General features: G+C 42.9%; 4 protein-coding genes across 15 annotated transcripts in view; 1 reads left to right on the forward strand and 3 right to left on the reverse strand.

The window, feature by feature from the left end:
- Nucleotides 1-5,396: 5,396 nt before the first annotated feature.
- Nucleotides 5,397-7,173, reverse strand: LOC117581884 (galectin-4). Its single transcript, XM_034269350.1, has 2 exons — nucleotides 6,000-7,173; nucleotides 5,397-5,933 (listed from the first exon to the last, which is right to left on the reverse strand). Exons 1-2 carry the CDS (start codon nucleotides 7,165-7,167, stop codon nucleotides 5,878-5,880), a joined length of 1,224 nt encoding a protein of 407 aa, XP_034125241.1. The 5' UTR covers nucleotides 7,168-7,173; the 3' UTR covers nucleotides 5,397-5,877.
- A 152-nt stretch (nucleotides 7,174-7,325) lies between these two features.
- Nucleotides 7,326-11,082, reverse strand: LOC117581827 (galectin-9). Of its 3 annotated transcripts, none has more exons than XM_034269272.1 (3): nucleotides 10,974-11,082; nucleotides 8,513-8,628; nucleotides 7,326-8,452 (listed from the first exon to the last, which is right to left on the reverse strand). In XM_034269272.1, the coding sequence occupies exons 1-3, from the start codon at nucleotides 11,055-11,057 to the stop codon at nucleotides 7,429-7,431; spliced, it is 1,224 nt and encodes a 407-aa protein (XP_034125163.1). In that variant the 5' UTR covers nucleotides 11,058-11,082; the 3' UTR covers nucleotides 7,326-7,428. The 3 variants fall into 3 exon arrangements, with proteins under 3 accessions (XP_034125163.1, XP_034125162.1, XP_034125164.1); XM_034269271.1 differs by lacking the exon at nucleotides 10,974-11,082 and adding an exon at nucleotides 10,050-10,503; XM_034269273.1 differs by lacking the exon at nucleotides 10,974-11,082 and adding an exon at nucleotides 8,906-9,548.
- An 885-nt stretch (nucleotides 11,083-11,967) lies between these two features.
- LOC117581826 lies at nucleotides 11,968-16,398 on the reverse strand. The gene is made up of 4 exons (XM_034269270.1): nucleotides 15,655-16,398; nucleotides 15,264-15,395; nucleotides 12,697-15,200; nucleotides 11,968-12,635 (listed from the first exon to the last, which is right to left on the reverse strand). Exons 1-4 carry the CDS (start codon nucleotides 15,790-15,792, stop codon nucleotides 12,314-12,316), a joined length of 3,096 nt encoding a protein of 1,031 aa, XP_034125161.1. The 5' UTR covers nucleotides 15,793-16,398; the 3' UTR covers nucleotides 11,968-12,313.
- Nucleotides 16,399-22,922: 6,524 nt separating this feature from the next.
- The window catches only part of LOC117581739 (mucin-5AC), a 33,130-nt gene continuing 28,205 nt past the window's right edge, over nucleotides 22,923-27,847 (forward strand). For 2 of the 10 annotated variants that reach the window (XM_034269125.1, XM_034269131.1), the window contains exons 1-2: nucleotides 22,939-22,989; nucleotides 24,059-24,169. In XM_034269125.1, the coding sequence (XP_034125016.1) occupies nucleotides 24,100-24,169 (70 nt within the window). In that variant the 5' untranslated portion in view covers nucleotides 22,939-22,989; nucleotides 24,059-24,099. Of the gene's footprint in view, nucleotides 22,992-24,058; nucleotides 24,170-27,847 lie in introns of all 10 variants that reach the window. The other 8 variants (XM_034269127.1, XM_034269124.1, XM_034269123.1 and 5 more) reach the window with 7 other exon arrangements.

The raw sequence follows: 27,847 nt of genomic DNA on the forward strand, positions 1-27,847 counted from the left end.
TGAAGTAATTTACATACTTGACTATCCATTTTAGTTCTTATTCAATTAACTGACAGTCATAACTGACTGATGTAATTACAGTTGTCTATTTCAAATGCTCCGGCTACCAGTTGGCGCATTTATAGAACAAAACTCACGTTAAAAGCGGCTACACTTGTCAATGAAGGCCCTATAGGTGCATATCAATGAAGCTAGAATTAATTAAATTTAATTCGCTGTTTTCCAATCATAAATGAAAGGCAGTTTTAGCCGTAGTACAATTCTGTAGCATATGCAAAATCGGAAGTTCATTGAACTTTGCCATGGGTTTTATGGCTGGGCACTGGGGAATTGCAATGATTCGGCATTTTACATGGGGTTGACTTAGATTATGAACAGCAGACTGTCCTTAAAGGCATAGTAATTCATTACGTGGCTGGTGTTCTACCTTTTTAGAAGGTAATTTTTTGGGACATCGAAATAAAAATTGAAGCAATCATCGAAAGATCATCAAAAAAGAATGAACTTAAAATGCGACAAAGCTAATTTATATTCCGACAACACAACGGCGGGAACTCAAGAGCAACAAAAAAACAAACAACAACAACAAATTAAAGGCAGGAGGGCAGCCAAGCGACTGCAGGCCGCTGTTCGCTGATATTAATAAGATTTATTCTCACATTAAAACTCTTTCTTTCTGCTTGTCGATACACAGTCCTGTGGCCCAGCCATTCGAAATCAAACAGAGGCTCCGACTGTAGCTTCGATGGCCGCTGCCTGCCAGCTCCAACTTCAAAGACATTAAACAAATGGACATCTGCTGCCAGCCAGCCAGCCAGCCAGCGAACAAGTAAGGGTGCTTGGTGGAGTCTGCCAGCGAACGCAACAACAAAAATTAGCGTTTGTGTAAACAATTAAAATAAAATAAACTATGGCAAGTCGGTGCATCGCATGTCGTGACGAGATGTTGTTTTAGTGGGTAGCAAACTGAGAAATTGTTGTGCAAATATTGAATTTGAATTTGGTCTAAAAATAACCCCCTCCAACTGTGGCCGCTTGCTGCCTTTAACTTGTACGCCAGACATCAAATATTTGTCGCATCTGTCGCAGGTGTGCGTGTGCCGTGCGGGGGGGGGGGGGGGGGGGGGGGGGGGGGGGGGGGGGGGGGGTCACATGCTGTGCGGCTCCAAAAGCGTGATCTGATCATTTAATGTGCGTATAAAATGTGAGTCTGTACGTAGTTACTATGTTAAAAATAGCAAAAAATATATGGAAAAAGTGCTCATGCTCACGAGACTTTATTAAATTTGGCTTAAAATAAATATTTAGTATGCGATTCAATTGCGATCCCTAGGAAAAACACCAAAACGAGCAAGGGCGAATTCGCTTCACTGCGAAAACGCAAAGAGGAAACGAAGGAGAGCGAATTGAGCGCGAGAGCGGACAACCGATGGGCGAGAGAGCGCCGAAAAAGGTTGTGTGCGAGACCAGACGACGAACGACGCAGAAATCGAATTCTTGTACCGTTATATCATATTTAATCACTTATTAACCTTTACTTATAATCAATAAACATCAACATTATGTGTTTATTCAATGTAGAACTACTTTCTAGCTTTCCATCCAAAAAGGGATAAATATAATAAAACGATTTCCACAGCTGGCGGAATTTAGTCCCCGTGCGTGGCTGTGTGTGTGCGCACACGATTCATTGGCGCCAAGATTGCATGGCGCAAGTGACAATCTTAAAATAAAAGCAGACGACAGTGCCACCATTGCAATCGTTGACCAAGCTAGAACACACACACAAAAAGAATAAGGTAGAAAAAGAAACAAAAGCTATTAGTCGGCGCGACGCGACTCTTCATTGCATGCCAAATGTTTGTCGCGTAAAATATTTGAAATAAACTGGATCTTGGCTGCAGCTATTTATGCATGTGCATTGGGCTTTAATGCAGCAAGATCTAATGTGGAATAGTCTCGGTCCATGTGGTATTTCCTGACTCTGATATTTATAATACTGGGAGCTCAGTTCTAACCATTGAATGGCTTCTGGCTTCTAGCTTCTGTGACCAATTATCACGTAATTTGCGGTAATTTAAGTACAAGCGTTTGTCTGTGCCTTTGTGTGTGCGTAATTGACGTGGCAGACGGGCATTTAAATTGACAGCTAGACAGCCGGTGCCGAGGTGAGCACTGCGCATGTGCGCAGACATCAACACAAAAGTGTCGCCAGATCTGATGGAGCACTCCTCGTCGCCAGCGACTGTGCATAAATGTCGCTTTTGGCGCCGCGCGTTTAGCATTCAATTCAAAATAGTTGCAGCGCAGTCAACTTTTAAACTAATTGAAGAACCGTTAGGCTAACGCAGACTATTTTTGGAAAGGATAATGCAAAACTGCACGCAACAGTTGGTGGGGGCGTCGTTGAAATTCCTTTCTTTACTGCACAAAGCTATATTTTGTGCACTGCTCCACTGCTGTTTATCTTCAGGTCCCTCGGTCTTCACATCTGCGTGAAAGAATTTCAAACAATCATTTCTTAACGAACTTTGATTTGATTTACTTCAGACACGCAACATTGGACTGAATGTTTCATGAACTTTTTTGGCACTAAAATCAACACAACCAAATGCAAAAAAGTAGCCCATTGATTGGAGTATATCTTTATTAGCTGAATGGCATACCGGACTGCATATTTATCTATAAATTCTGAGAAATGATCAGCTCTGAACCAGATTCTGATTGTCTGAACTGCGGCGTAATAGAACAAACTGATGCAATTTTTACTCTAGTTTACAGCAGGTCCATGGAAAATTGTTTATGAATCTAGCATTTGACTTTGCAGCTTTAACTTCTAGCGTTTCAGCGCATCTTTGGCAATGTCAAAGCAACATCTGGGTTCTGGCATCACCATCGAAGTCACTCTTACAGAGCGTATTAAGAGCCCATCCCACACACGCAGAGGTGGCCAGCAAGCCACATACTTTCCCCCTAGTGGCCATCAAGCAGCAAGGCTGAATGACCAACACGATGCCTATCAGCAGCGCCAGCTACCAGCTGTGGCCACCGCCACTGCCCCATTCCCATCCCCATTGAGAGCAAACCAAACCAAGGCTATCCAGTTTAATCCTGGTTGCAATGTAGGAAGACATGCGCAGTGAATTGGCGCCAGCGTGTCCAACGTCCAACGTCCACATCCACGCAACATGCCTGCACCCCGCCGCCACTTGTCATCCCACTCGTCTGCCGCGTTCAGGCCAAATGTGCCACATTGAGAATGAAACATATACAGAAATGCATACACATCTATGCAACACACATGCATGTAGATATTTTCCCGGTTGAGTTTTACTTCAATTTGTATTTATGCCAAATTACATCTTAGAAATCGAACACGAAATGGCTCAAAAAAGGTAAATTTCCCGAAAAATTGTAGCAGCAAAGTAGACAGCAGCAAAATCCACGAAACTTCGAAATATAAATAAAATAAAAAAGGGTTTTTGTAAAACAAAAGCAAGTAGCAAAATAAAACAGACGCCGATGCCGACGCCGACGACGATGCCGCGACCCGCTGCTGCCGCGAACCGCTGCTGCTTCCATTTGCCGACGGTCCGTCCCGTGGCTGGCGACGACAACGCCGAAAAAGGAAGCAGCCGAACGATGTGATGTCTCCCAACTACCATATAAAAATATGCAATCAAACGAGTGTAAGATTGATCTCGGGCGATATTCTGAGAAATGGAGAGTCGGAGCAGCGGTCGGTCGCTCGGTCGGTCGCTCGGTCGGTCGCTCCGTCGCTCGGTTGGTTTGTGGGTCCCTTAGTTGGAGGCGAACACACACAAACACATGCACAGACCTGCAGCATTTTGAAAGCAGGAACGGACGTAGGTTTTGGCAGAACCGCAGAGCTTGCCATTTTGGTGAATTATTCGCGGACAGCAATGGGCAGCGACAGCCGTGGCTTGACGAAAATCTAAGCTAAAAGATTTTAGAGTTCATATTTATAATTTTATAGTGGAAAGTTGTGCACTACTTTGACTTCTCTTGGCTCTGGAAGCTCAAGGTCCCCTTCGGAGCGTACACATAAAAGGTCTGTTGTCACTTCCATGGCACGTAATTGATTCTGACAATTGACACTGTCGCCTGAATCCATGGGATTAGCACAGGCACATGATATAATATACAACACAATCGTGTCCTGTGCAACAAAAAAAGGTGATTGATTTCGTGGACTTTCAGTCTGTCCACGCACCAATTTTTCGTAAACTTCTTTTTTTGGACGTAATTCGGATGGCGACGAGGAGCATTCAGCTTTTCGCAGAATGCGGTGAGTACGTCGCATGCGAAACGAGTTGCATTCCGTTGACCATTTCAAACAATTGCCACTGGCAGCTGCTGCAGCAACAGTCCGCGATGCCAGCGGACGAAACCCCAATTGAGGCTTAATGTAGAATGTACCCACTGCCACCGCATTGATTGCGCTCCGTGTTCTGTGTGACAACAGCACACAGTTGGAATATTGATAAGCTCCAGCCAAGTGCGGCTCGGCACTAATCGTCGCAGGCTGCCGGCTGCCACGACTTCTTGTAAAATGGTGCGAATGCATTTGTTACCATTTTACTTCAGCCCAATTTCCACCGCTTTGATTGGTCTCTCTTTTGTTTTTGGACCGAAATTGTGTACAGCTCCTAATTATGCCTGGTTGGGAGTCGCTGGAGTACTTGCAATAGATCTTACGATAATCGAGAGTAAGCCATCCGAAAGAGGATTATATCATGAAAAAACAAACCGCTAAACATGATTAAAGGTCTCTCATCAAGAACTTTTTAATTGAGTTAATAGCATAATCAGTCCTGAAACATTTTTGATGCAACGCACTTCAGATGGTATGCAGAAAATGCGAAATTGGATCATCGAAATGCCGCAGGGACTGAAATATGAAATTAATAATTGACAGGCAACAAACGACATAATTACTACACAGAAGCTGACAGGCGCTCGGCCTGAATACAAGAAACAATACGAAAAGGTGGGCACAGCAATTAGAATTTGAAATGGAAAATTGAAGAGCTGTTGGAGGCTAAATTGTGGCCATTTGTTACCAAAATGTTTCGCGTTTTTGCGCAAATTTGTAAGCGATAGTTGAGAAGTTAGTCAATGAAATTAATTAATTAATATCCAACCTTAGAAATCCACAGTCAAAAAGGCTGTACCTTAAATTGCAGCTGTAAGTAATCCCACTTCATTAGCAAAATGGATCCAAGGCATGCGTAGCACGTACGAAAGTTGAGCCATAAATAATATTTTTTTTCTTGGCAATCGCCGACGACTACTTCCTTTGGCAAGCCCTGGGAAATATTTACGCAGGGCTGACGTTTTGGGCTTGAATTATTTGTGCTGATGCTCTTTTTGCCGGCCATGCCAAAACAATGTCAACTGTCTTGCTAAACACATGTAGACATAAACGTCAGCTCGGTGCTCGGTGCTCAGTGACGACGACGACCCTGACAGAGCTGCGAGCACTGCAGCAAAACTGTGTCCTTAATCGATTATCGTTTTTAATAATCAATTTCCGAGGCCCTTCTTCAGAGCGGCCTGGGCTGCTGCTGCGTGCTGCTTATGGGCACAACGACAGGCACATTGACATTTATGAGTTGGATCGCGGCGCAGTGCACTCCCCACCACTCCAGGGCAGATCTATTTTAATTGCAGAAAATGCTGTATACGTTTTGCCAAAGATGAAATCATAAATCTACGCACACACGGGGCTCTTCGTTCGTGGAGAGCGCCAGCAATAAGGACGACGACGTGGCTCTTATAAATTTGTACAACATGTCTTTCGACAGGTTGCGTTTCCTTCCAATGCATAGAAAGATAAAGTAACATTTAAAGATATTATTCAAGGTGAGCCTGGCGCAGGGTTCTGATAGCACGCTGAATGATTGATCGGCCTGCGGGCGGTGGGGGTGGGGGGTTTGGTCAGGTCTATTTTGTGGAATATTTAATGCAACACTCACCATTTCGTCGCTGCCCCAGCCTGGTGGTCTCGATGACCACATCCCAGATCCTAACATCCCCGCGAATATTCACAATATCCACGCACTCGGGATTCATTTGATGCTTAAACCACAGCAAGAGTCTTTGGTTCACGAACAACTCGTAGTAGTCAGGACGACATGCAATCAATATGACAAAGGCTTTTCCTGGTCTCAAGGTTGTGTGCAGCCGCGATGCTTTCCGCTTCACATGGGAGCCATTCAAATAGGCGCTTCGTGTTACGATTACCCTACCAACTTTGTCGCGAGTTTTGCGCAAGAAACTTGGACTAAAATAGAACGAAACCGTTGGATGTGGCCAAATTTGCTGGCCCTGCTGCAGGGCTACACTGAAACTCTGTGGCTTCAGGCGTACACGGCCCTCGATTCGAACTGCACGTCCCTCGATGAGCTTCTCGTGGTTTGGCACACGGCCGTAGAATGGAAGTGTTAGATTAGTTGTCACTTGCCTTGTGGCCTTCTGCAGTCGGGAGAAAATGTCCAATTTGGCCTCCCTGGAGCCAGAGTTTTGCAGCTTACCATGGCCCTCACCATTGAGCCATTTTAGTACATCAGAATCGTAGACAAAGGGCAGAGCTCGGGCCACAGATTGGGCCAAGCGGATGGGATACTCCGTCACATAATATTTATCGACGACAATGTCATCGATGTCCCCACGCAGATCGACAGCCTCCAGCCAGCTGTAAGGCATGCGATGTATGTACTCAGCAAAATGATAGCCATTCACCGAAATGTAAAACGATTCCACTGTGAGGAGTATCTGCATCCAGAAAGTATCCCCGCGCCTCAGTTGAAAGGGCAGTGGCGATGAATTCTCCTCAATTCCCCACTTGCCCATCAGGCGGGAGTTGCGCACAATATAGTTCTGAGGCAATCGTGCGCCGAGCTGCAGCAACACATCGCAATGATGACAACTATCTTTACCCTCTAAGGTCAGGAAATCGATGGTAAAATGTTCGCATGCATTGAGTATGAGTCCATGGAAAAAGAAACTGAGCCCCGGCCTGGGCGGAGCGAGCAGCTTAAAGTGTTTACGTCGATTGGCCGCAGTGCGTTCCTCATAAAACATGGACATGGCATCCCTGTCTCGTCGCAGGGCAATTGTGGCAGCACCGGGTAGGAAATTCATGATCAAATTGTTTGCTAACTGAACAGATTTTGACAGCAAAATAAATGAAAAGTACTCAAAAAAACCCACGAACAACAAGTGAAAATAAATTGAGCGAAATGTGAGTAGATCTTTGCCTGAAATTTCTCTGTTTATATTAAATGAAACTTTTTTACCGATAAAAAACAAGCTTAGCATTTTATTATCATATTATTGTCGCTCCACAACTGTGGAAAAAAGACACGAATAAACAAAATGTACATCCAGCTGGCTGTTTTCCCGCTAATATTCATCATCCATCAGGGGATTGTGATAGATTCGCATATTCTTGCCCTTAACCTTTGGATTGTGCTCCAGTGTGACGTTCCATAGCTTAACATCTCCTTGTATGTACACAGTGTCCACTATCTCGGGGCCAACTTTGTATTTAAATTGCGTAATAAACTGCTTGTTGACATAGACCTCAAATGATTCCCTGGCGCATACAATGGCCAAGCTGAATGTACGACCGGGACGGAAATTTGTGTCCAACTCCGAGCGTTCCTCGACCGCCCAGCTGCCATTGTACCAGGCATTGCGGCAGACCACAGCTTTCCCTATGGCGCCGCTGCTTGCCTTCGAGAATCGTGGATTTAAATGGAATGCTATTACAGGATGTGGCCATATGTCCCGGCCCTGCTGCAGGTTGATGTAGAAAGAATGTGGAAGCAGCCGCACGCGTCCTTCGATCTTCAAGCATCTGCCCTCGAATAGAGAGTTCGCTGGCAGGGCACCATAATATGGCAATGTGAGTCCTGCATCGCCTGTGCTGTGTGTACTCTTGGGGGAACTGTCTGTGTGTGTAACAGGCGCACTGATGAGGCACCAATCAGGAGGTATATTGATGGCCTCCTCAACATTGGCATCAATTTCATCCAGTCCTTCCACTATGTGCAGCTCAATTTTCTTAGCCTGCGACTCGGGCAATCGCTGAGGATAGTTTTCCACTACAACGCGCTGCATTTCCACATTTTCCACATCGCCCTTAACCTCCAGCAGTTGAACCGCGCCATAAGGAATCCGATGGGCATACTCAGCAAAGTGATTGCCATTCACCGAGATCATATAGCAGGCGTCTGTGATGAGAACTTGTATGGCAAATGTATCTCCTCTGCGCAGTAGAAAGGGCAGTGCTGATGAGACTTCCTCGCTGCCCCATATATCGGCCACTTTGCTGTTTCGCACGATATAATTCTGTGGCAATCGTGGATTAATGTGTAGCGCCACATCCCGCGTCTCATTGGCGTACACAAAATTAATGGAGAATCTGTTGGTTGGTTAGGTTTTCATTAGATGGTTGTTCAACAAATGTAACTCACTTACTCACCTTTCGCAGTTGATTGCTATTCTGCCAGTAATGGTGAAGCTAACTCCTTCGCTCAGTTTACCAATTTGCTCGTTGCTGTACTTGGGCAGTGCATCTGAGTACTCGTAAAACGAGGCCTAAAAAGTGAAGTTACAATATTTATAGGCATAACTGTTGTTACAATACTAAGTAGCTGCAAATAACACAAACAAAAGGCCTACTAAACTTTACAAAAATCAACCTCACTTGTACAATTTCACAACCGCATGCACATAGTTCAAGTTTCTTCTGTTTTTCAAATGCTTCTGCTTGCTTTTGCCTATGAAAACATATTATTTATAAGTAAACGAAGTTCCACATGTACACACACACACACACACACACACATGTACATATTAATTACTTGCTGCTTACCTCATTCAACCCGCCTTGTTTGGCCTGGTCACAACAGCAGAGAAGTTTTCTACATAAAACCCCCAGACACATTGTTCAAATATCCTTATTTAAAGAGGGAGGGGGAGGCTAGACTACAACTTTAAAAACAATTCCGTTTTGTACTTCAATATGTGCATTCCTTGGTACATTCGATAAAAACAGTAAAAAACATTTACAGCTATCTGTGTATGTGTTTATTGGAAGGCCCCTAAGTGTGAGTTTCTCCTTCAATCAATAATATTTCGATTAGTATCTGATTTCACGTAGCTGAATGATGATTCAAACGCTGTCCTTGTACTAACAGTTCGCAGTACATATAAGTATAATTATATATTGTACATATTATGTATGTAGTATGAACTTGGGCACTACAATATATTTATTTTGGTTCCCATTGCCTCGACTAGTCGTGAGATTTTATGGCGTCACAAAATCTATGTCCCAGGAAGTAACGCCCTAGAACACAACACCTGCTAAAACTATTTAACTATTTATATTGATTTGATCAAAAACAGCCACTTTTTGATTATTTCGATTTACAAAATGTTTTGCCTGCTGCTACCGAAGTTGTTTATATTTCTTCGGCTGTCTCACGTCTCGCGAATGACTCGCTCAAAACAACACTGCGACAGCGCTGAAAGCTCCTCCATACAATACAATTTCAATGTGGAATGTCTACAGACACTGAACAGATATTCGTACTTAAGCCTGAGCCGCTGGACGAGCTTCAGTGTGAGATAATACACATTTAATCGCTGAAACTTATATATTTGTCAATAAGAGCATATAAAGTATGTGCCAGGAGAAAACACAGCTAAGAGTGCGACACTTTTTATGCCATGACTGTGTGAAACAGCTGTTCAAAGCTTTGCGGTGCGCGAACAAATGCGAAAGAGAGAAGACTCTTTAGAGCACGCTAAATGTCACAGTAAAACGCAAAAACGAGTAAATTGAATGTATGTACATTTGTCAGCATATTTACGCACCTACAATGTACATTTGTATGAAGATGTACGTTCTAATATTCTAAAACATGTAACATGCTCGTGCAAGTACATAACTATAGAGACACACACATGGAAGAATATAGCGCTGGTCTGTCATATGTTTACTGATTACGTACATTGAACTCACTGCCGTCGACAACTTCGATGTCAGCCAAATAGTCCAGCTGGCGAAGGTGCTGACGCTCCGATTCCTGAAACCTTAAATGCAGTTCCTCGGCTGTGTCGTTGAAATTTTCAATCATTTGGTTACACTCTGCGCCGGCCTCAATGGCAGCAAAATCAACAACATCTCTCCTACGATGCATGGTTTTCGCGTTTGTTTTGTTCTGACGCAACCAGAACTCCCGGCAATGAAATCGAAACAATTCTAGTCGACGCTTGGTGTGGTAGTAGGTTAAACTGCGCTCAATGTTAAATGCGTTTTGCCACAATGCATCCGACAGATCGAGGAGTTCGCGAACGGAGCGACAGACTAGTAGTATTATTGCCGTCATACTAAAAAAAAACGGGTTAGCGAATTTACACGTTTCTCGCGATGCAGATGCGATTTCGCTCTCTTTCTTTTCTCTCTCTCGCTCTCCGGTATATTCAGCGCAGACTTGGCAAGAGATGGGGCTCAGTTTGTATGGATGCACACATACACACATATGTATATATTCATACAAAAGTTCTCATCGGCTGACATGTGTTGGTGTCTGTTGATATTTTTTCTGTGCGCACAGTTCTCTAGTATCTACGTTTCTATGCTGGTGGCCGCCACCTTTATGCTAAAAGTTTACATTCACAATGAAAACAAACCAAACGTTTTCGTTTTGATAAGGTGCGAGGTTTATAATTGGGGTGCGATGTACATATCTCATAGTTAACACGTACATACATACATATTTATAAATATGTACATATGTACATACAAGCCAGTAGTCGTTGTCTATTGCAAGTTTCGATGACTGTGCCGTAATCAGTTTATCAGACAGTTCTTAACCCAGGGATGTTACACTTTATTTGATCAACAAATGACATAAATTGTGGACTTTACTTACTTCATCCTGTAAAAATTGCTGCTGATGTTCTTCATCGCTACTATAGTTCGCTTCACGCTTTCGCTTTCCACAGCAGATATTCATAATTTAGTCAACACACTATCCAAAAAATGTAAACCTGTGATATGGAACCCACAGAAATTATATCATACATACATGTGTAGTATGTCATCAATCACAGTCGTTATCAGTTAATGAGATCTGGATAAAAGCAATTTAACTTTAAGTGTTTTGATTTTGCCTCTGTGTGTTTTCTCTTGAAGAAAAACAATTTGTGTTTAGTTATGATGAGCAGTGTTGATCGTTACGCGGGAGGAGCACTCAGCTGCAAATGTTATTTTGCCATAGATATAAGACACGACCGCCGCGCTTCGCGATACATATCCAACTGATGAATGTTTTTGCTTTGTTTTACTTATTTTCATCAACTGACTCAGACAACCTGTGCCCATGTATTTGTAGAATCTTTATTTGGTACTGCAGAACTGGCTAATTTTTGCTGCTCAGGAAACGCGAGATATTGAGGTGTTTGGAGAGCTCAAAATCGAGAACTCGCATAATAAGTTGAACTTTTTTTCACGCAGTAGATTTAAAATATATGTATATTACTTATTTGAAGTTTAGGTGTTATATGGTACGTTCCATACATATCCTAATACACAAAGAAATTGTTGATATTTATTTCTGAAACAATAATGTTGTTGTGCTAATCCGTTAACAGATTGAACTTTGATCTTTTTAAACTAAATCTGAATGGTTATTTAGAGTTAAAACTAAGCAACTTAATAGTAAACTTCAAACTAACTCTTTATGCACTTATACAGAACATCAACTATCATTCATTATGAGCTCTTAATCATTATTGATCTTCTGTTTCTCCGATGGTTGTGTTCAATGATAGTAAATGAAAACTTTGTTACGATTTCTTCTCATAAAAACTGAATAATCGCCTTGCATATTTTTATCCTAGCTATTTTCTATATCAGAGTTTTTGTATGTACCGAAATTTCCTTATTTGGATAAGATGTTGAAATATACGTTTAAAATCATAAAGATGTACTCTATAATGATGCAGAAACTAAACCAAATCAGAGTATATATTCATAAAAATTTGCAAATAGTTGAACTATTTTCGCACCATTGCGGTTATCCAGCTTCAGCTGCAAAAGTAACTGCTCTTAACTATAAGATATTTTATATATTCGCGTGTGTACATTGTACACATCGATCATTCATCATGCATGAGAATGCTGCTTAGAATATATTATATTTGTCCAAAAATATATGGTCGTATTTGATACGTGAAAGGTAAGCAGAGTCGTTCGTGAATTTCAAACATCTCAACGTTGCCGTGTTGATCGTGTACCCATTGAGTGTTGTGATTTCAGGGAGGAGGATGTTAATGGCTTTTCACCACTGGGTCCCTTATAATACTTGGACATAGTCTTGCTGGTGCGTGCGGGGCGATTGCTGCTACTGCTGCCGCTCCTTTCTAAGGCTTTCTCCCCTTCCGTTTTCAATGGCAAGTCATCATCCTCATCCCAACGCTCGGGTTTCTTTTCCTCATCCGCCGAATCTTCCACCAATAAGTCCGTTTTGGATTTGCGATTACGACGATTCCGCGACGAGGAAGAGCTTACATCCGTTCGCTCAGATTTTTCACTAAAAAGGTGAACAATTATTTATTTATTTCATTTTAATATATGTAACCATCAGCACTCACTCTTTTGTCGTTGCTTTACTCTCTTCGGATACTTTGGATTTGCGTTTCAGCAGCGCCAGCTCTCGCTCAGCTATCGCCTTCTTGTGCTCCTCCGCTGATTCAGAAGCACTCGGCTTTGTGGTTGAATCTGCAAATTGTTTCACTGGCTCCTCCTGCTTGACTCGCTTCAATTGTTGCTGTTGCTCCTGGGCCTTTTTCAGCGAACGTTTCAGTGCACTTCGGAGTGTATCTCGCGAGCTCTCCGGTGGCACATCGTTACTCTGTGGCAGACCAATTGCCTCTAGCAGTTTCTGACCCAGTGCAGACTTGACATCCGATTTGCGTGCTCCAGTTTTGCCGACACCTTCGCTATCGTTTAAATTACCTGTAGTAGCTGCATCTGCAGTTGTCTCAGGTTCTGGCTCCTGGGTGTTGGGTGTGACACTGTCGTTGGTTGGGGCTTCCGGAACGGTGCTAGTGGGTGCCTCTTCAAATGCTTCTTGAGGCTCTGGCGATTTCTCATCGATATTTGCATCAGTTTCGGCATTCTCAAATATGCTAGGCTCAGTGGTAACATCGTTTTCATTGCCTTTTATGGGTGCCAAAGGTTCTACCGAGTGTTCTGGCTCTATGGTTTCAGGTAGTTCCGCTGTGAACGATGTTTGTGGTTGCTCGCTTACATCACTTACATCAGAAACATCTTGAGCGTCCAGTAGTATGTCAGGTTGCGGCTCGACCAGCACAATATCTTCCAAATTGAGATTACTAATGGAAGCACTACGACGACGGTGACTTTTAGTTTGTTGATCTTTTGATTCCTGTTGTTCCTTTAGCATTGAAACAAGTGCCTCGTTTAGCGCATCGGCTGTATTCGATCTGAATTGCGATAATAACATAGAATTGATGTTCAGCAGCTCGTTGGTTACACGTTCCGCATTCGATGTCGTTGCTGCGGCCGAAGCCTTCCCGGAAACTAATTCGCGAGCTCGCATCTTTCGTTGTGGACGCTTCACAGCGGGCACTTCGACTGTCTTTATGTGCCTCAGTTGTGGTGGTTCCTGCTCCGTGGGACTAGATGGCACCAATTGCACGGACGTTTCCGGAGGTAACTTATATGGCATTGCGCTCGATAAGTCAGCAATGTTAATAACCTCGTTTGACGCCTGTGAAGAGTTAGCCATCGAGTTGGATGCGAATACGGATGTTGGCGATTGATTTTCGTGTTGCTTAGCCAACGCCAGCATGGGAGCCAAATACGGGCCCAGCAACTGGGTGAGATCAGTGTCCTGCAAGAGATTGTTGTCAGACATAATACCCGCAAACTTTGAGTTCTTTAAACGCGTCATTTGCTCTTCACAGTTTCCCTCTGACACTGGCCACTTGAGCGCCTTCAGAATTAGCCTTAACAAGTCAGGATCCCGTATAACACTGCCCAATGAAATGGCATCCGTAAGACTATTCACATTGGGTATCGATTGAGCTGGTCCAGAAACGGCATGGTTTGGACCGGTGGGTGTTAAGGTTAAGTCGAGTGTGACGGGCGCTGGTTTCGTTGGACTTGAAACAATCTTTTTATGTTTGGATGGCACCTTTTGAGCCATGTGGTGGCCACCATCCTTTTTCTTCTTGGGTGCCGCTATTATAATGTGCTCTGGCAGTGCTTCCTCGACGCATGGCTCACATCCGTACAGGGATTGGTGTGGCACCACTGTAGTGGTGACCACGGGTCTAACGTCCTCAACTGGTGGTCGACTTTGGGACGATTTCAGCAGTGATACCTGTCCACTGTTTATGGCTTTTATATTGTTTAATGCATTTTTGAGATTTCTTCGTTTTTGCAGCAGCACGCTATTGGGTAGATTTGGCATGCCGACGCTGCTGGTAGAGGGCGGAGCAAGCACGGAAGAAGGATGAAGATTTCTGTTATCCGTACGATTGGAGTTGGAGTCCCTTTGTCCTGCATCGTCCTTTTTGGTGCTACTGCTGCTGCTACTGAAAGTAGGCGCATTGCCCGTGACACGTCCATGCGTCTGAATAAAGTTGATCACGCCTGCCGGCGATTGTTTCTGTTCCGTGCTGTGCTTTGTTGTTTTTAAAGTCCTTGTTTCAGTGTGCAGTGGCGCCAAGGATGGAGGATGCTGCATCGATCGCTGTGCTATCGACATTGGTGCCGAGCCGTAACGTGTGTCAACAAAAACGCTGCTGCGCCGCGCTGGTAAAGTATTGTTGCTTGTCCCGGTGTTTATGCTGATCATTCTATTATTGTAGCTGGAAGATGGAGCTGCCAGGGGCCGATCCCTTCGTGGCTCGATGCGAATATCCTTCAATCTTGCACCCACGACGACGTCATGTTGTTCTTTGGGGCCCGCCTGGGGCGTAGATACAGTCATGGTGGTCTCAGGTGCACGGGACAGAAAAATAGGACGGAATTCATCGGTCACCGAAGGGTTTTCCACTCTTTTGTCAGCTCTCTGCTCCATTGAAATGTCGAGCCTTGCAGCCGTTGCTTCACGGTCATTTTTCGGCTGAAAGAATTTATGTTATGTAAGCTTAATAGTTTCATAGTTAACAGATTCGATTATTCTTACCACTGTGCTTAGTAGAAAGTCCCGAAACACGAGCTGTGTGTGCTTTGCTATGTTTGAAAGCGACGATGTGGCCTCCACTTGGCGATAGCAGGATTTGCAGAGTACCTTGGGCAGTGGATCCTCCTCAGCCACCTAAAAGGAGATTAATTTATTAAAAATTAGTTTCTTCAACAAATTTTCAGTTTTCAGTTTTGAAACGTCGGACGAGATCACCTTTATAGGAAATACACCATGCTCTGTACTAGTCACAACCAGGGCTGCAGCACTAAACATTTTAGTATTTTCTCTGCCAAGACACACTAAAAATGCCTTAGCGCGGTGTGGTTTTGCAAACTTTCTGAATTTAATTGCTACTAACTCAAGGTTTATTTGTTTTTATTTTTTTACTTACGTTTAGGTATAGATGACGCGATATTTTATCCTTCAAGCCTTGGGTCTTGAATATGAAAACACTTTCGACCACAGAGTTGTTCTTGCTCTTAGTGTTGGCCGCACATATACGACACAAGTGCTCAAATTGTGCATCCATTTTAAGAGTCTCACGTTGCACTCACACTCAAGGTGTTTAAGTATTGCACTCGCAATGTTAATTGCATTTACTAAATGTCACACAAGCGCGGAACTAACTCCAGAGCCGCTCACTCTCACACCTCACACGCGATTTGTTCTCAAGACGTTCACTAATTCACGCACACTGCATATGGTGGCTCGCCTTGCAAACTATAATTCTATAACATTTTTACAATTACAATTTCGTGAAAGTCGTGCGCTTACGGAACAGAGAGGCGGGAGAGAGAGCGCACGAATAATAACAAACTGTATTTATTCACATTCAAAGCGGCAACAGAAGGAGAGAGCGCAAGTCAGCAGCAAATTGAGAGGGAACTGATCTTGCTCTCAAACTCACATTTTGCTTTCTTCTTTTGACGTTGTCCGCACTCGCTATGCTATGTTTTTGGTCGAAAATAAATTTTCTTTCTCAAATATATTGTTTAAATGATATCAGCGCGTGTTTCTTTTTCGCTATAACGCTTCTATAGGGCCATTGCGGTCTATGAGCTAAATTTTCCAGCTTTAAATTAACTTTTGCCACACGATTTCACTAACACTTGTGCTCACACGAGCCAACAAAATAAAAATGAGCGAAATAAACGTCGTTTGCTGTTACACTCTCCACCCGCCCATACATATGCATTCTTTCACGCACACACGAGCGCTCAGACGGCTTTACTGTACTCTCCACGTCGCTCTTGCTGTTGCTGTTGCTGTTGCTCTTGCTGGTGTTACACACTTACACGAATTTTTTATTTCTTTTTGTTGTGCATTGGTGTATGTGAACGCCTGGTATTCAGTATTCAGTCTGTTTGATGGCGCACAGCCAGTTTTCCGCTCTGTCCGTGTGGCCTCAATGTTTGTGCCTGTGTGCACTAACCAGGGTACAGCATGAATATCTGGATAGATAAGGCTGTTTCAAAATATGTCACTCAATGTGAAGCCATTTATGGATATAATCTATATGAAAAGTCACAAGTTGCTTGAATTTTAATAGTAGCTACTGTATACGCGTTTACCGTTTCTTTAACCAATGGATATCAAATAACCCAGACGGTGATTTTGCCCAAAACTAGTTGTTGCTTCGTTCATGGGTGTGTGTGTTGGTGTGGCGCGTGAGAGTACATGCATACGTGTGGGTATTTGTCGCTTTATGTTTTGGTGCTTCTGATCTTTCTTTCCTTTTGTTGCTATTTCGCAGATAAATCATATGTGTACATTTGTGTGTATGTATGTATGTTTGTCGTATAAGTGCATGCATTTTTAGCTGTGTGCAATTAACAAGTGACGGGTAGCCAAGGAAGTATTTTAGGATCTCTGAATCATATATCAATATCAAAAGAGAGTTAGACGCTGACTAACATCTAATCGATATTTACTATAAAACAAAAAAGTAGGCAAACGTTTTCCTTTGTTTCAGTCATGGTGGAATCCAAAAATTAGACCGCCCGCATCCATAAATATGTACAAACACATGCAAACATACATATGTATGTTCGTATGTATTTAAGCGCTTGTATAGACATTTTTGATTACTCATATGGGAGACATGTGTAACATACATTTCTGAGCAACTTGATAAGCTAGAATTTAATCTTCAACATTATTATGTAATTTTTTTTACATTTGTGCTTACATAACATGTGTCTTTACGATTTCCGCTGTTAAAAGTGAATAAATACCATTTTCTTCACAGTGGCAGTATTGCTCTAGTTAGCCTAATAAATTGGTAAAGAAATGCTTATTTATGTATGCTTGCTTAAGTATGTACCTGCATACTAATGTACACATTTATGTGCATCCATTCGCCGTAAGGTATGCAATAACTGGTTTTGTACTCTCTTATTAGATACGTGCACATACATACATATATACATACATATGTACATAGCTTGGCATAGGAGCATGGCAGCCAAAAGCGCCCACGGGCAGCACGATCATTATCGATATATGCAGAAGCTACACACCGGCACCCTTGTGCATGCTACGATTAGATTATCCAATGGATCTTTACAATACTCACAGCTGCGTCACAGGACAGCCCTAAGCACCGAGAGGCTTAACTAAGACTTTAAGAATATAAACCCAAACCGAGCCAAATGACTGGAAATGTCTCGAGGCTGGCAGTTTCCCATTCCAACAGACAGTCGCGGAGTCCGGGCCTAAACGAACTCCCGAAGATTCGGTTTACCAATTCAAGTACGAGCAATATTCGAACGGATTTTAATCTTTGAAACAATGTGCTATGGTTCATACATACAAACGAACATAGGTACATACATATGTGCCATGTACCCAAAAGTATGCTTTGATTCCGTGTTTAAATGAGACCTCTAGCAGCACTGATGTAGATACCATGTAAGTTTTGCACCACAAGCTGCAATGTACACATAAATATATTAGATATGTACACCCATATATTCTTAGATGTTTGACAACAGCTCGGAGTGAGCGTGAATGCTGCAGTTGGGTGCGGAGGAGTGCATTGTGCAGAATAGTTTGCATAGGCTTGGATGGTCGCCATTGCCTCTGTCCTCTGTGGCACAAAGGGATTGCTAATGGAACCGCACCTTGGCATGCCAACGCTGCTTTGACACAATGTATCATCAATTGAATCGTAAACTCAAAACTCAATTGCACTCTGATATGATCAAATATCTGAAATTTTGGCTTATTCATTGCACTGCAAGGTGGGGCAGGCGATGCCAGGAATGCGCCTCATTTATGGCGAGTTTTATTAAATCTCATTAAATGCCAGGAGGGAAGGTTTACATCTGGCTATGCCTCTACCTTTACTTTATCTGTTTTATATATTAGAACTCAACATTTTAGAGACCATTTTGGAGTCGTGTTATAAGTTTTTGCAGTTTTTTAGGCCTGTTCAAATGTTTGCCGTGACCAGCAGTTGGTAATTAATCTGCTTACAAGTTACTGTCTGTGGCAGCCTATGTGGATCGTGCGCCGCCTTTAGCGCCTGCTGTCGTGCTGTTCACGAATTTGCTCCAAATTTGGCGCTCTGGTCACAGCGAATCCAGCGAATTGGGGCGTGGGGTTGCTCCGTACTGCGGGGTTGCTTTTTTTCTTTATTATGTAAATGCATTTTGAGCGCTTTTAAATGGTAAAGGATTTCTTTAACTATAAGCCATATGTATATATTTATTATGTGTATTTACACACAGCGTAGGGTTTCTATTCGAAGTGAGCAGAGAGAAAGGAGACACAAAAACTTGACCTCTCAAAGTGCTCCCGGTTAAATCAAAGCAATTGCATATTGCCTCACACAGAGCGAAACAAAAATACATTCAAGCATTTTGATTTACAATTTGTTTCAGGTTACGACTTACAGTGATGAAGTGAATACCAAGCGCAGTTGAGACATGAACGAATCAACGAATGAACAACTACAAAACCGAAAGAGTAAAAGTAAGAGTTGCGGCACAACTTGCTACAGAATGTAGACCAACAATTGTGGTGGCCAGCTAGCTAATGTCCATTCGTTGAGCATTGAAAGGCTTATTGAATTTGTAATGCATTGCTGCTGCTGCCCTCTTTTATTGTGTGCAATGCGAAAGCACAGCAAATTGTACGGATCAGAGCAGAGTTGCCACGCACTTGAACTTGTCCAGTGGCTGTTACATACTTGGAGACCGTCCACACTCGAAACTTAAGGAAGTAAACTGGCGCAGTTCTGGCTCTGGCTCTGGCTGTGGTTAGTTTCTTCCGCATTGCGTGAAGCGGAACTGGATCCTGTTGGCAGTCGCAGAGGGCCTGCCAATGGCCAACTTGCTGATTTCCAGCTCGGTAATTGTCTTGCTGGCGAAACGACCTTGAGGGGTAATACGCTTTTGCCTTTTCAAAATCGAAATGTAGCGCACTGATACAGTTTTGTCATTCAAATCCGGTTTGATTCAACAACCCACGGTAGTTGTTTCTTAACTTGGAGCGCTGAAGTGTGACAATAATATCACAAAGTGATTACTAAGCAGCGGCAGGAGAGGAAATAATGTAAGAACTGTTGGTGCCAAGAACTTTCCTAGGCAAATCTATGCTCGCATGTCTGCCATGAAGTTCTTGTACGATTCCAGGCAGCTTGTGAGCGTAGTTAGTGGCTGCTAAACTGGTCTGGTTTTGAAGATAATTACTTATAAAACATGCCACAGCTGCCACGAACGAGTATGTAAATATGTAAATAAATATGTACACATGCACTTCTGCATGGGCAGCCAGTTTCAGCGGCCAAAAGTTGCAGTCAAATCGTTCCCGAGAACCTTTCAATTTCGACTGGCCTATGATTAATTGTTTTTATTTTGATTTGTAAATTGTTGCGTTAACAAAGTTAAAGCAAGAGCTCACCTTGATGCTCAAACAGAATTAACTACAAGCTACTCGACTCGAATAAACCTAAGGCGTGGTGCGGCCAAGTCCGGTGCTGGCCGGTGCTTGTAATTTGTTCTAGACAGCGACCATTTTTTGCACTGCTTAAAGCACCCACATCCGCCCCGCAGCCACCCTTCTCGCTGTCTGTATCTCCGTCTCCGTCTGTGTCTCCGTTCTCGTTTTTACCAAGCGGGAATTGTAGCACAGAGCTGGCCAGCAGCCCAGTGCTGATTCGACACCGTCACGCCAAGCTAGAGCACGAGAAGGTCAGCGAGTTACTTTTAGGTAGCTTTTATTTTGCCAGTGCATTCACAATATATCAGAATTTAATTGTATTTATGGCTCCAAATGTTCCTGTCTCCTGACAAGCCCCAAAATGTATGCACACAGAACCAAATTTCAGCATTTATGTCTACATTTTAGCTAAAACTGAAGTTATAACTATTTCCGTTCCGTTCTATTTTGTTGACAGCTGTCAGTGTGTTTTTCTTTTGTTTATGTATTTATCGAAAAACCTCATTAAGTTCATTTAAATTGGAAAGGCAACCAGCAACATGCGGCAAAAGGTAGCAACTTGGCCCAAAATTACTTTCAATTTATGCTCCCCAAAAGTACACACAAACGTAGTTTGTTCAATTTATTCATGTCATTCATTCGATCACCTCATTCGAGTGGATTTTGCGTATCACTGGACTGGCATACAAGTAGCCAAAATCGAACCGAACCGAACCGAACCGCATTGACAAGGGCAAGTCAATTAACGTACTGTGGCATGTGCCAAGCACCTAAATCCCAAATACAAATCAAATGACAAAAAAAAGGGTAAAGAAAAACAACAAACTTTGACGTCCTTCCAGCTATTTCTGCATTATTTGAGTGTTCTTTTGAATGTGAAACGGAAATGCGGAATCAAGAGCAGATCCCTCCATGGTAGCTTAAATATTTGCCACTCACGACCATCAAAAAGCATAATTGAATGCATTGAAGTTGAGTGTCAATTAAGCCTTTGCCGTGCCACAATAATTTTTTGATTTTTTCAATTAACGCGCCCATTATTATGTGTGGATTTTGTTGCTGCTGGAAGTGCAACACTCCCAAACATTATGGACTTTACACAAAGGAACCGTGCCCCGAACGCAGCACAATGAAGGCCCCGAGTGTACGAGTGTTGGCTTGTAGGCTTACTTGGCCATAAGCCTGTTATAAAAGAAGTAATAGGGAAGTTTTCAAGGTCGGCCACACTCAACGGTTGTGCACATGAACGGATAGTCTTTTATGTGTCAACCCATGATCGCTCCCTGACGGACATCACGCTAATGAAACCATTAAAATATTATCTGGAAAACCCTACACAGTTTGCAACGGTTAGCAGCTTCAATTTGGCACCGCCTGCCTGCCATTGTATAAAGTGAATGGTAAAATATTTCTGGCACTTTTGGGGCGCTGTCTGCGTCGCGTTTTTGGGTTTTGCAAACAGCCAAACGACTAATTGTAAGACATTTGCAAGCACTCATAAAGATTTGGGCTGTCGGTGGTTGGTTCAGCACATTAAGCAGTATTATAATAATTCGTTTGTGAAATTCGTGCATTAAGGCTAATAGCTGCCTGCCAAGCAACGACAAAGTTAAGGGAACATTGTTGAAATAGACACCAAAACTACTTCAAACATGTAAAATGTATCAACAAGTCACAGTCTCTTGAAGTAAGTTCTAGATTGAACCACTCCCCTTAGTCGCTTTTGATAACCAGAAACGCAGCTGCGCAGATCATAGATAAAGTCGATCGTGAAGGCCCTAAACAGAACGACCTCATGTTGGCTCAACTGTGAAATTTAGACAACTTCTCATACAGAGCACAACGCCTTGCAGAATAAATCGTGTGAAATATATAAGTGAATGCAGAATGAAATATATAATGCCCAACCGAAGCCCAAACGGACTCGCTCTTGGCTGTCGGTCGCTCGCTTTGGCCCAGTTCTGGGCCGATGCCGTGTTTCGTGCACGGTTTCACTTTCAATTAATGTTAATGTTCAGCCAAACACATTGAGTTTCTGATCATTGCTTTGTGGGCTTGTAACCCACCCACCAAGGACGAATGGTTCTATGCTCAACATGTGAAAGTTCACTGCCACATGGGCATGGGCAAGAACATTGAAATTATTACCAAACAAAACTCCATTCTGAAACAGTGGAATTTGTGCAAATAAGAAAGGCCTTGTGCTGCAAATGAATATGTCTGAACGGTAACAATATTTCACAATCCCCACAGCGAATACCGGGCTACCAGAGGCTAAGAGAGGCTCGGGGGAGGTGTGCAGCTGGCGCTGGAGTTGGGGTTCGAGAGAAACCACCCAACTAAACAGACTAGCCAGCAGCATCTGGTTTGCACACGCTCAAGCACTGTGGGTAAAATGATTATTTGAATGGAAAAATAATACAGAAATAACAAGAGAAAAGAAATTCGGTAGGGACTTCTTTGATTGCTGTGCTAGTGTTTGCCAAAAATGTAACAAGCTTTACTCTTACTTTCAAAAGCTTAAGAGATAGCAAAGTGCCAAAGCAAACACGAACGGCGAAACACATTAACAGCAGCAGTAACAGCAGCAACAGCAGGCACTGTTAAGTAACAGTAACGCTAACAGACCACGACTCACGACGAAGTTGGGGGGGGGGCCCAAGCTTGGGGCCGAAACTTGGCGTCGCCTGTCTGAGCTTGCCGAGTGTCTTGAGACACTTGCTCCGCACAGTCGCGTTGTATAGTTGCTCCGATTAGGACGTGTGGTTCGCTCAAGCGCACGGTAAGAGGCATATTCGCGAGGGTCATATGAATTCACTAAACGTGCTAACGCGAATATCGAAAAAAGATATCCGAATCGAGATTATTATTATTATTATTATATGCGTATGGTGTCTGCTGTCTGCTGTCTGCGACTATTGCACTCGACCAATAAATCGTACATAGAAAGCAGGCAGGCGCACAGCTGCATTGCGAGCAGAGCACCAGCCCCAGCGCACAGCCCACAGAGCACAGCACAAGCGTGTGTATCGGTAGACTCGCTTTGCTTCGAAAAGAAAGTTTTTTGCTAAATGTACAAGCATCAACAAACAAACAAAAAAAATATAAAAAAAATGTGCAAGTTTTGTTTTATTTTGCTTCGCATTTTCTTCGCCACACTCTAGACTCGTTCGCACATCGCAAAGTTTTTCCGATTTGGTAGTGCCCGCGAATACCCGTACGCCGTATGGGAAAATCTGAATCATGGCAGCAAACGGCAGATCTTCGTTTTCGATCTATCGTTTGTCTCTTTGCATTTCTGCTGAGCCTACCTTTCGGCCACTGCAGCAGCTCAGAGTGGAAAACTGAAAATACTGAAAAAGCGCTTGCCAAAACCAAAAGAGAGAGAGAGAGAGAGAGAGAAACAAAAACTAAGTGTTGTAATCAGTGAACGTGTGTGTGAACTGTGTGTTGCAGTGCAGTTGCTTCTAAGCCACAAACGAAAGCTCAAATAATAGGGGCAACAACTGCATCTACTCACAACAATACCAAAACAACGACCGTATAAAGTGTAGCCACAGCCACAGGCACAGCCACATTCAAGAAAATTGTAACACAAGACACGAAAACAAAAGCAACAAAAAATCTAAATTGAAAAATTGCGAAACTGCGAAACTGCCTTCTTAGTTATTTACCAATTGTATGCAACCGAAACAGAGCTTTTTTGTTGTTGTTGCAACTGCAACAGCAACTGACTCTGCTCCCCGTTCTGGCCCCGTGCTGTTCGCTGTGTGAGGTTGTCTATTGATATTTTTAGGTTCTGTGAACTAACCTCAAGAAACGCCAACAAAAATTTACAGTTACAGTTACAGTTACAGTTTACAACAACAACAACAACAACGACGACGGCAACATGGAGTTTTCAACACATCGAATGAGTTTTCTATGGCTGCTGGGATTATGTCTACTGATATTCAAAGCAGGTAAGCCTCACAGTTCTGGAAGAAGAGCTCTCAACGCTCTCTCTCTCTCTCTCTCTCTGTAGGAAAATGCTGAATCATATTTGCTAGCACAAAATGAAAGGCTCCAAGACCCCACACACACGAGGATGCTGCAATAGTGGAACGCACTATTTGTGATCCAATGAACTCGTGTTGGCCGCTTGGCTGATTTCCAAGTCAATGCACTGCCCTGCCCGGTTTGTGCAGTCGAATTTTGAATGTTTTGGCAAACTTTTCTTTTGGGGTGGTGTTTGCTCTCGTGCACACGACTGCATTTCATTGGAATAATAATGTTTGGTTGCGTATTGTATTAAAATGGATTTGCTGTTACCTCATTTGAGGCGATTCCAAAGAAAGTAAGAGTCAGCCGCGATCTGACTTATTTCTGTCTGTCGTATCTGAGCGGGAATCGCATATTTTATATGTGCATAAGTGTGCATGATTAACGATTATGATTATTCTGTTTCGTCGATGAGATGATGCCTCAAACATATGCGGTACTTTGTTATGGAAATGCACACATAGACGGCAGACAAACTTGTTTCACCGGCACAGCCGCGCGCACACTCACAAGCAATCTGATGTCAAGTCAATAATATTTTTGGAAGAAGTCAAGCCACCAGCTGGCGAGGCACTTGCTGGGATCCCAAGCCAAAGTTTCCTTTCCAAACGCGAAATGCAATCCATTGAAATTTGTATTTGTTTTTACGTAAGGGGCTAACTAATTAAATGTACTCGCATATGTATCTGATCACCTGCTCTATTTACCAGGCGAAACAATAACATAATCGAGCATTTCGAGCATAACAAGCCGAAGCCGAAAGCATGTCAAGCTATTGGTCAGCTGGCTCGGGTTGTCCACTCCACGAAATGCTTGGTAATGGTAATGGACTTATGTAAGTTATGCCAATCAGCCAACCAGCTTATGGCACAGATATTAATTGCACACAACAACACACTGCCCTGAATGGCACTGAATGAGTTGTGAATGTGAATAAATATTTGAGTGAGTGAGCGTGTCGGTGTAGGCTAGCAAATTGCGGTTATAATAACTGTTAATAATTCACAAACAGTTCACTTAATTGTTTGTCCAAAAACAGCATAACCAAATCGTTGTTCGCTGTAATACTGAAACAGGTGGACTAAATAAGCAAAAATAACTGAAAGAACTGAAACTCAATCTTTGGGTCTTCATTTGCAGTGTTTGCTTTTGGGTTTAGTGCGCGGACTTTCTCTCTCTCCAATCAAAATACAAATTAATATCAAAATTACGTGCAAGTAATTAAAAGTGAGCGCATGCACACCCACTGCTCCTCATTTGGTTGTGGCCACTGGCTTCGTCTATTCCACTTTCATTTTTTATCGGAACGTCAACCAAATATTGTGGGTATTTTACAGGTGGATAAATGGGCAGAATATAAGTGCATTTAATATGTACTTTTCCCTCACCCTGTGGAGTACATAGAAGTCACAATGAAACCTCAAAGTTCGCTTTCGTTGCTGCATAATTTAATTGAAGTTGAACCCGTTGTGGTTGAGTATGTGAAAGCGAAAGACTTCCCTCCTAATTGATTGTTTGTTCAACGCTAAGTCGTTGCCAAAACCATTGTTGTGAGCGAGCAGTCGCCACAGGCTACACATGAACATATTTAAATATTAGAGAATGTGCGGAACTTGTCTTGACACTTGTCAATGCCAGAGTCGTTGTAATAAACGAAGCATGCAACCATTTCTTGCCACTGATGACACAATAAAACAGAAACAAATGCGTATAACACAAAGCAATAAACATAAATAAAGAGCCAAAGAAAAGCCATAAAGCATAAAGCGTAGACTGAGCGGCTGCTGGCTGAGAAAGTGACAATATTTTGAATTTCTTTGATGTCATTTCTACAAGTTAACGAAAGGTCGCTTGGTGGGTCTGTCTGCGCTGAAGCGTTGTAGAAAATGCCACGAAAACTTTCCAGAGCGAAAGCAGCTAAGCGAAAGAACTGTCAGCTGCAGCTAACTTAATTTCAGTCCTCTGGTGATTGGGTACTTGAAGTGTCAATGCCAATGCAGTGATTGCAGCTGCCACCACGCCCCCGCCATTCATGTGTTACCACAGGCCGGCCACATGTCAATGCTTACCGTGCGAAAGTGTTTGGATCATGCGGAAGACAGTCATTAAATTACTTGGCCAGGCTCTCCTCGAATGTGGAGTGTAATGTGAACGCTTTATTCATGCACATGTACATGGCATGGCGCAACTTTGTTTTGCATGCAATCACCGAGCACTAATGGGCTCGAGTGCTCGGTGCACTTTCGCTTTCTCATACGGGCTAGAGTTTCCACACAGTGCCTGATTTCGATTAAGATTGCGAAAGGCTACGGTTAATTTGAGTTAGATTTGGAGGTATAAATATTTGATGGGTCCTATGCCTACATCACCCAACATGCCCCCATGCTTAACGATTGCCCTAAGAGCTGTCTAAGGTCTTAATGATGTTGCTCACCTTGAAATGCACCTTGAAATGTTGCCGTAGCTGCAAATTATTTTCGCTCTTGCAATGAGCAATCTATTAAAGCATTGCCCCAGCCCCGACAAACATCCATAACCAATGTGAATAGAGCTTTGACGTTTGTATGCGTCGTGTCGTGGAATTACATGAGGACCGACGCGGCTCGGGCTGCTCCACTTAACAATCTCACACCTGCCACTGCCACTGCCCCTGCCCCTGCGCCGTGCCACGGCCAAATATTTCTCTCTTTTCTTTCACTACAACACTTCAACAACAATGCCTCTAGCAGCTGAAACGTTGTATGTGGATTGCGTAAAAGACTTTTAATTTTTATGATTATTTTATGCGTATTTCACATTCACGCCACGTTGCATTCAACACTCGTGGATAGACACCCGAGCTGCATGCCACTATAATTGATTAGACAGGCTGTGCTGGACATTCTATTTGGTGTTACACATTGTGCCATCACAATGCGAAATAACAAAGCCACACGCTCGCCATGACTTGTGTGGAAATATGATGCAAAGTCGGACATTACTGCTCAATAAGGAGTACAAAAATGAGACAATGTCATAGTATATTTTGCACAGAGTTGGCTGAATAATCAGGTCAGCCAATGCTCTAAATGTTTTGTTTCTTATGAGTGAATGGTACTTAGTTCTGGGGCATCGTTCCACATCTATTCTCTACATTCCAATAATGAGCATAAGTAGTGACGCGTGCGTAGCGTCTCACAACGTTCCTCCTCGTTTTTGTTTGTCTTAAGCGTGGTCCTGTTATTTTCGTAGTTTATGCACTGCTCACGAATACGAATTTACATATACATATACAAATTCATTAAAATCGAAGGTCGAAGAGAGAAAAGGTGTCAAAAGCAAAGCACCGTGTAGTCCACACCAGGCACTGTCTGTCTGTATCTAACCCTAGTTGGCTGTGGCGACATGAGCAAGCATACCACGTACAAATGCGCAAAGCCATTTCAAAAAAGTGCATGGAATTTGAGGTCCAAATCATGGTTTGCATATTTGTGGATCAGTGAAGAGACAAAGTTGGGCTGCGGCGACGCTTGTTCTTGTAAGCATAATCACAAGGTCATTCCGGAACCATATTTTAACAGTTTTAGAAAGGTAGACACATTATCATTAACTTTAGATTG

This window comes from Drosophila guanche, unplaced genomic scaffold (genome assembly GCF_900245975.1).
Source record: "Drosophila guanche unplaced genomic scaffold, DGUA_6, whole genome shotgun sequence".
Classification (NCBI taxonomy): Eukaryota; Metazoa; Arthropoda; class Insecta; order Diptera; family Drosophilidae; genus Drosophila; species Drosophila guanche.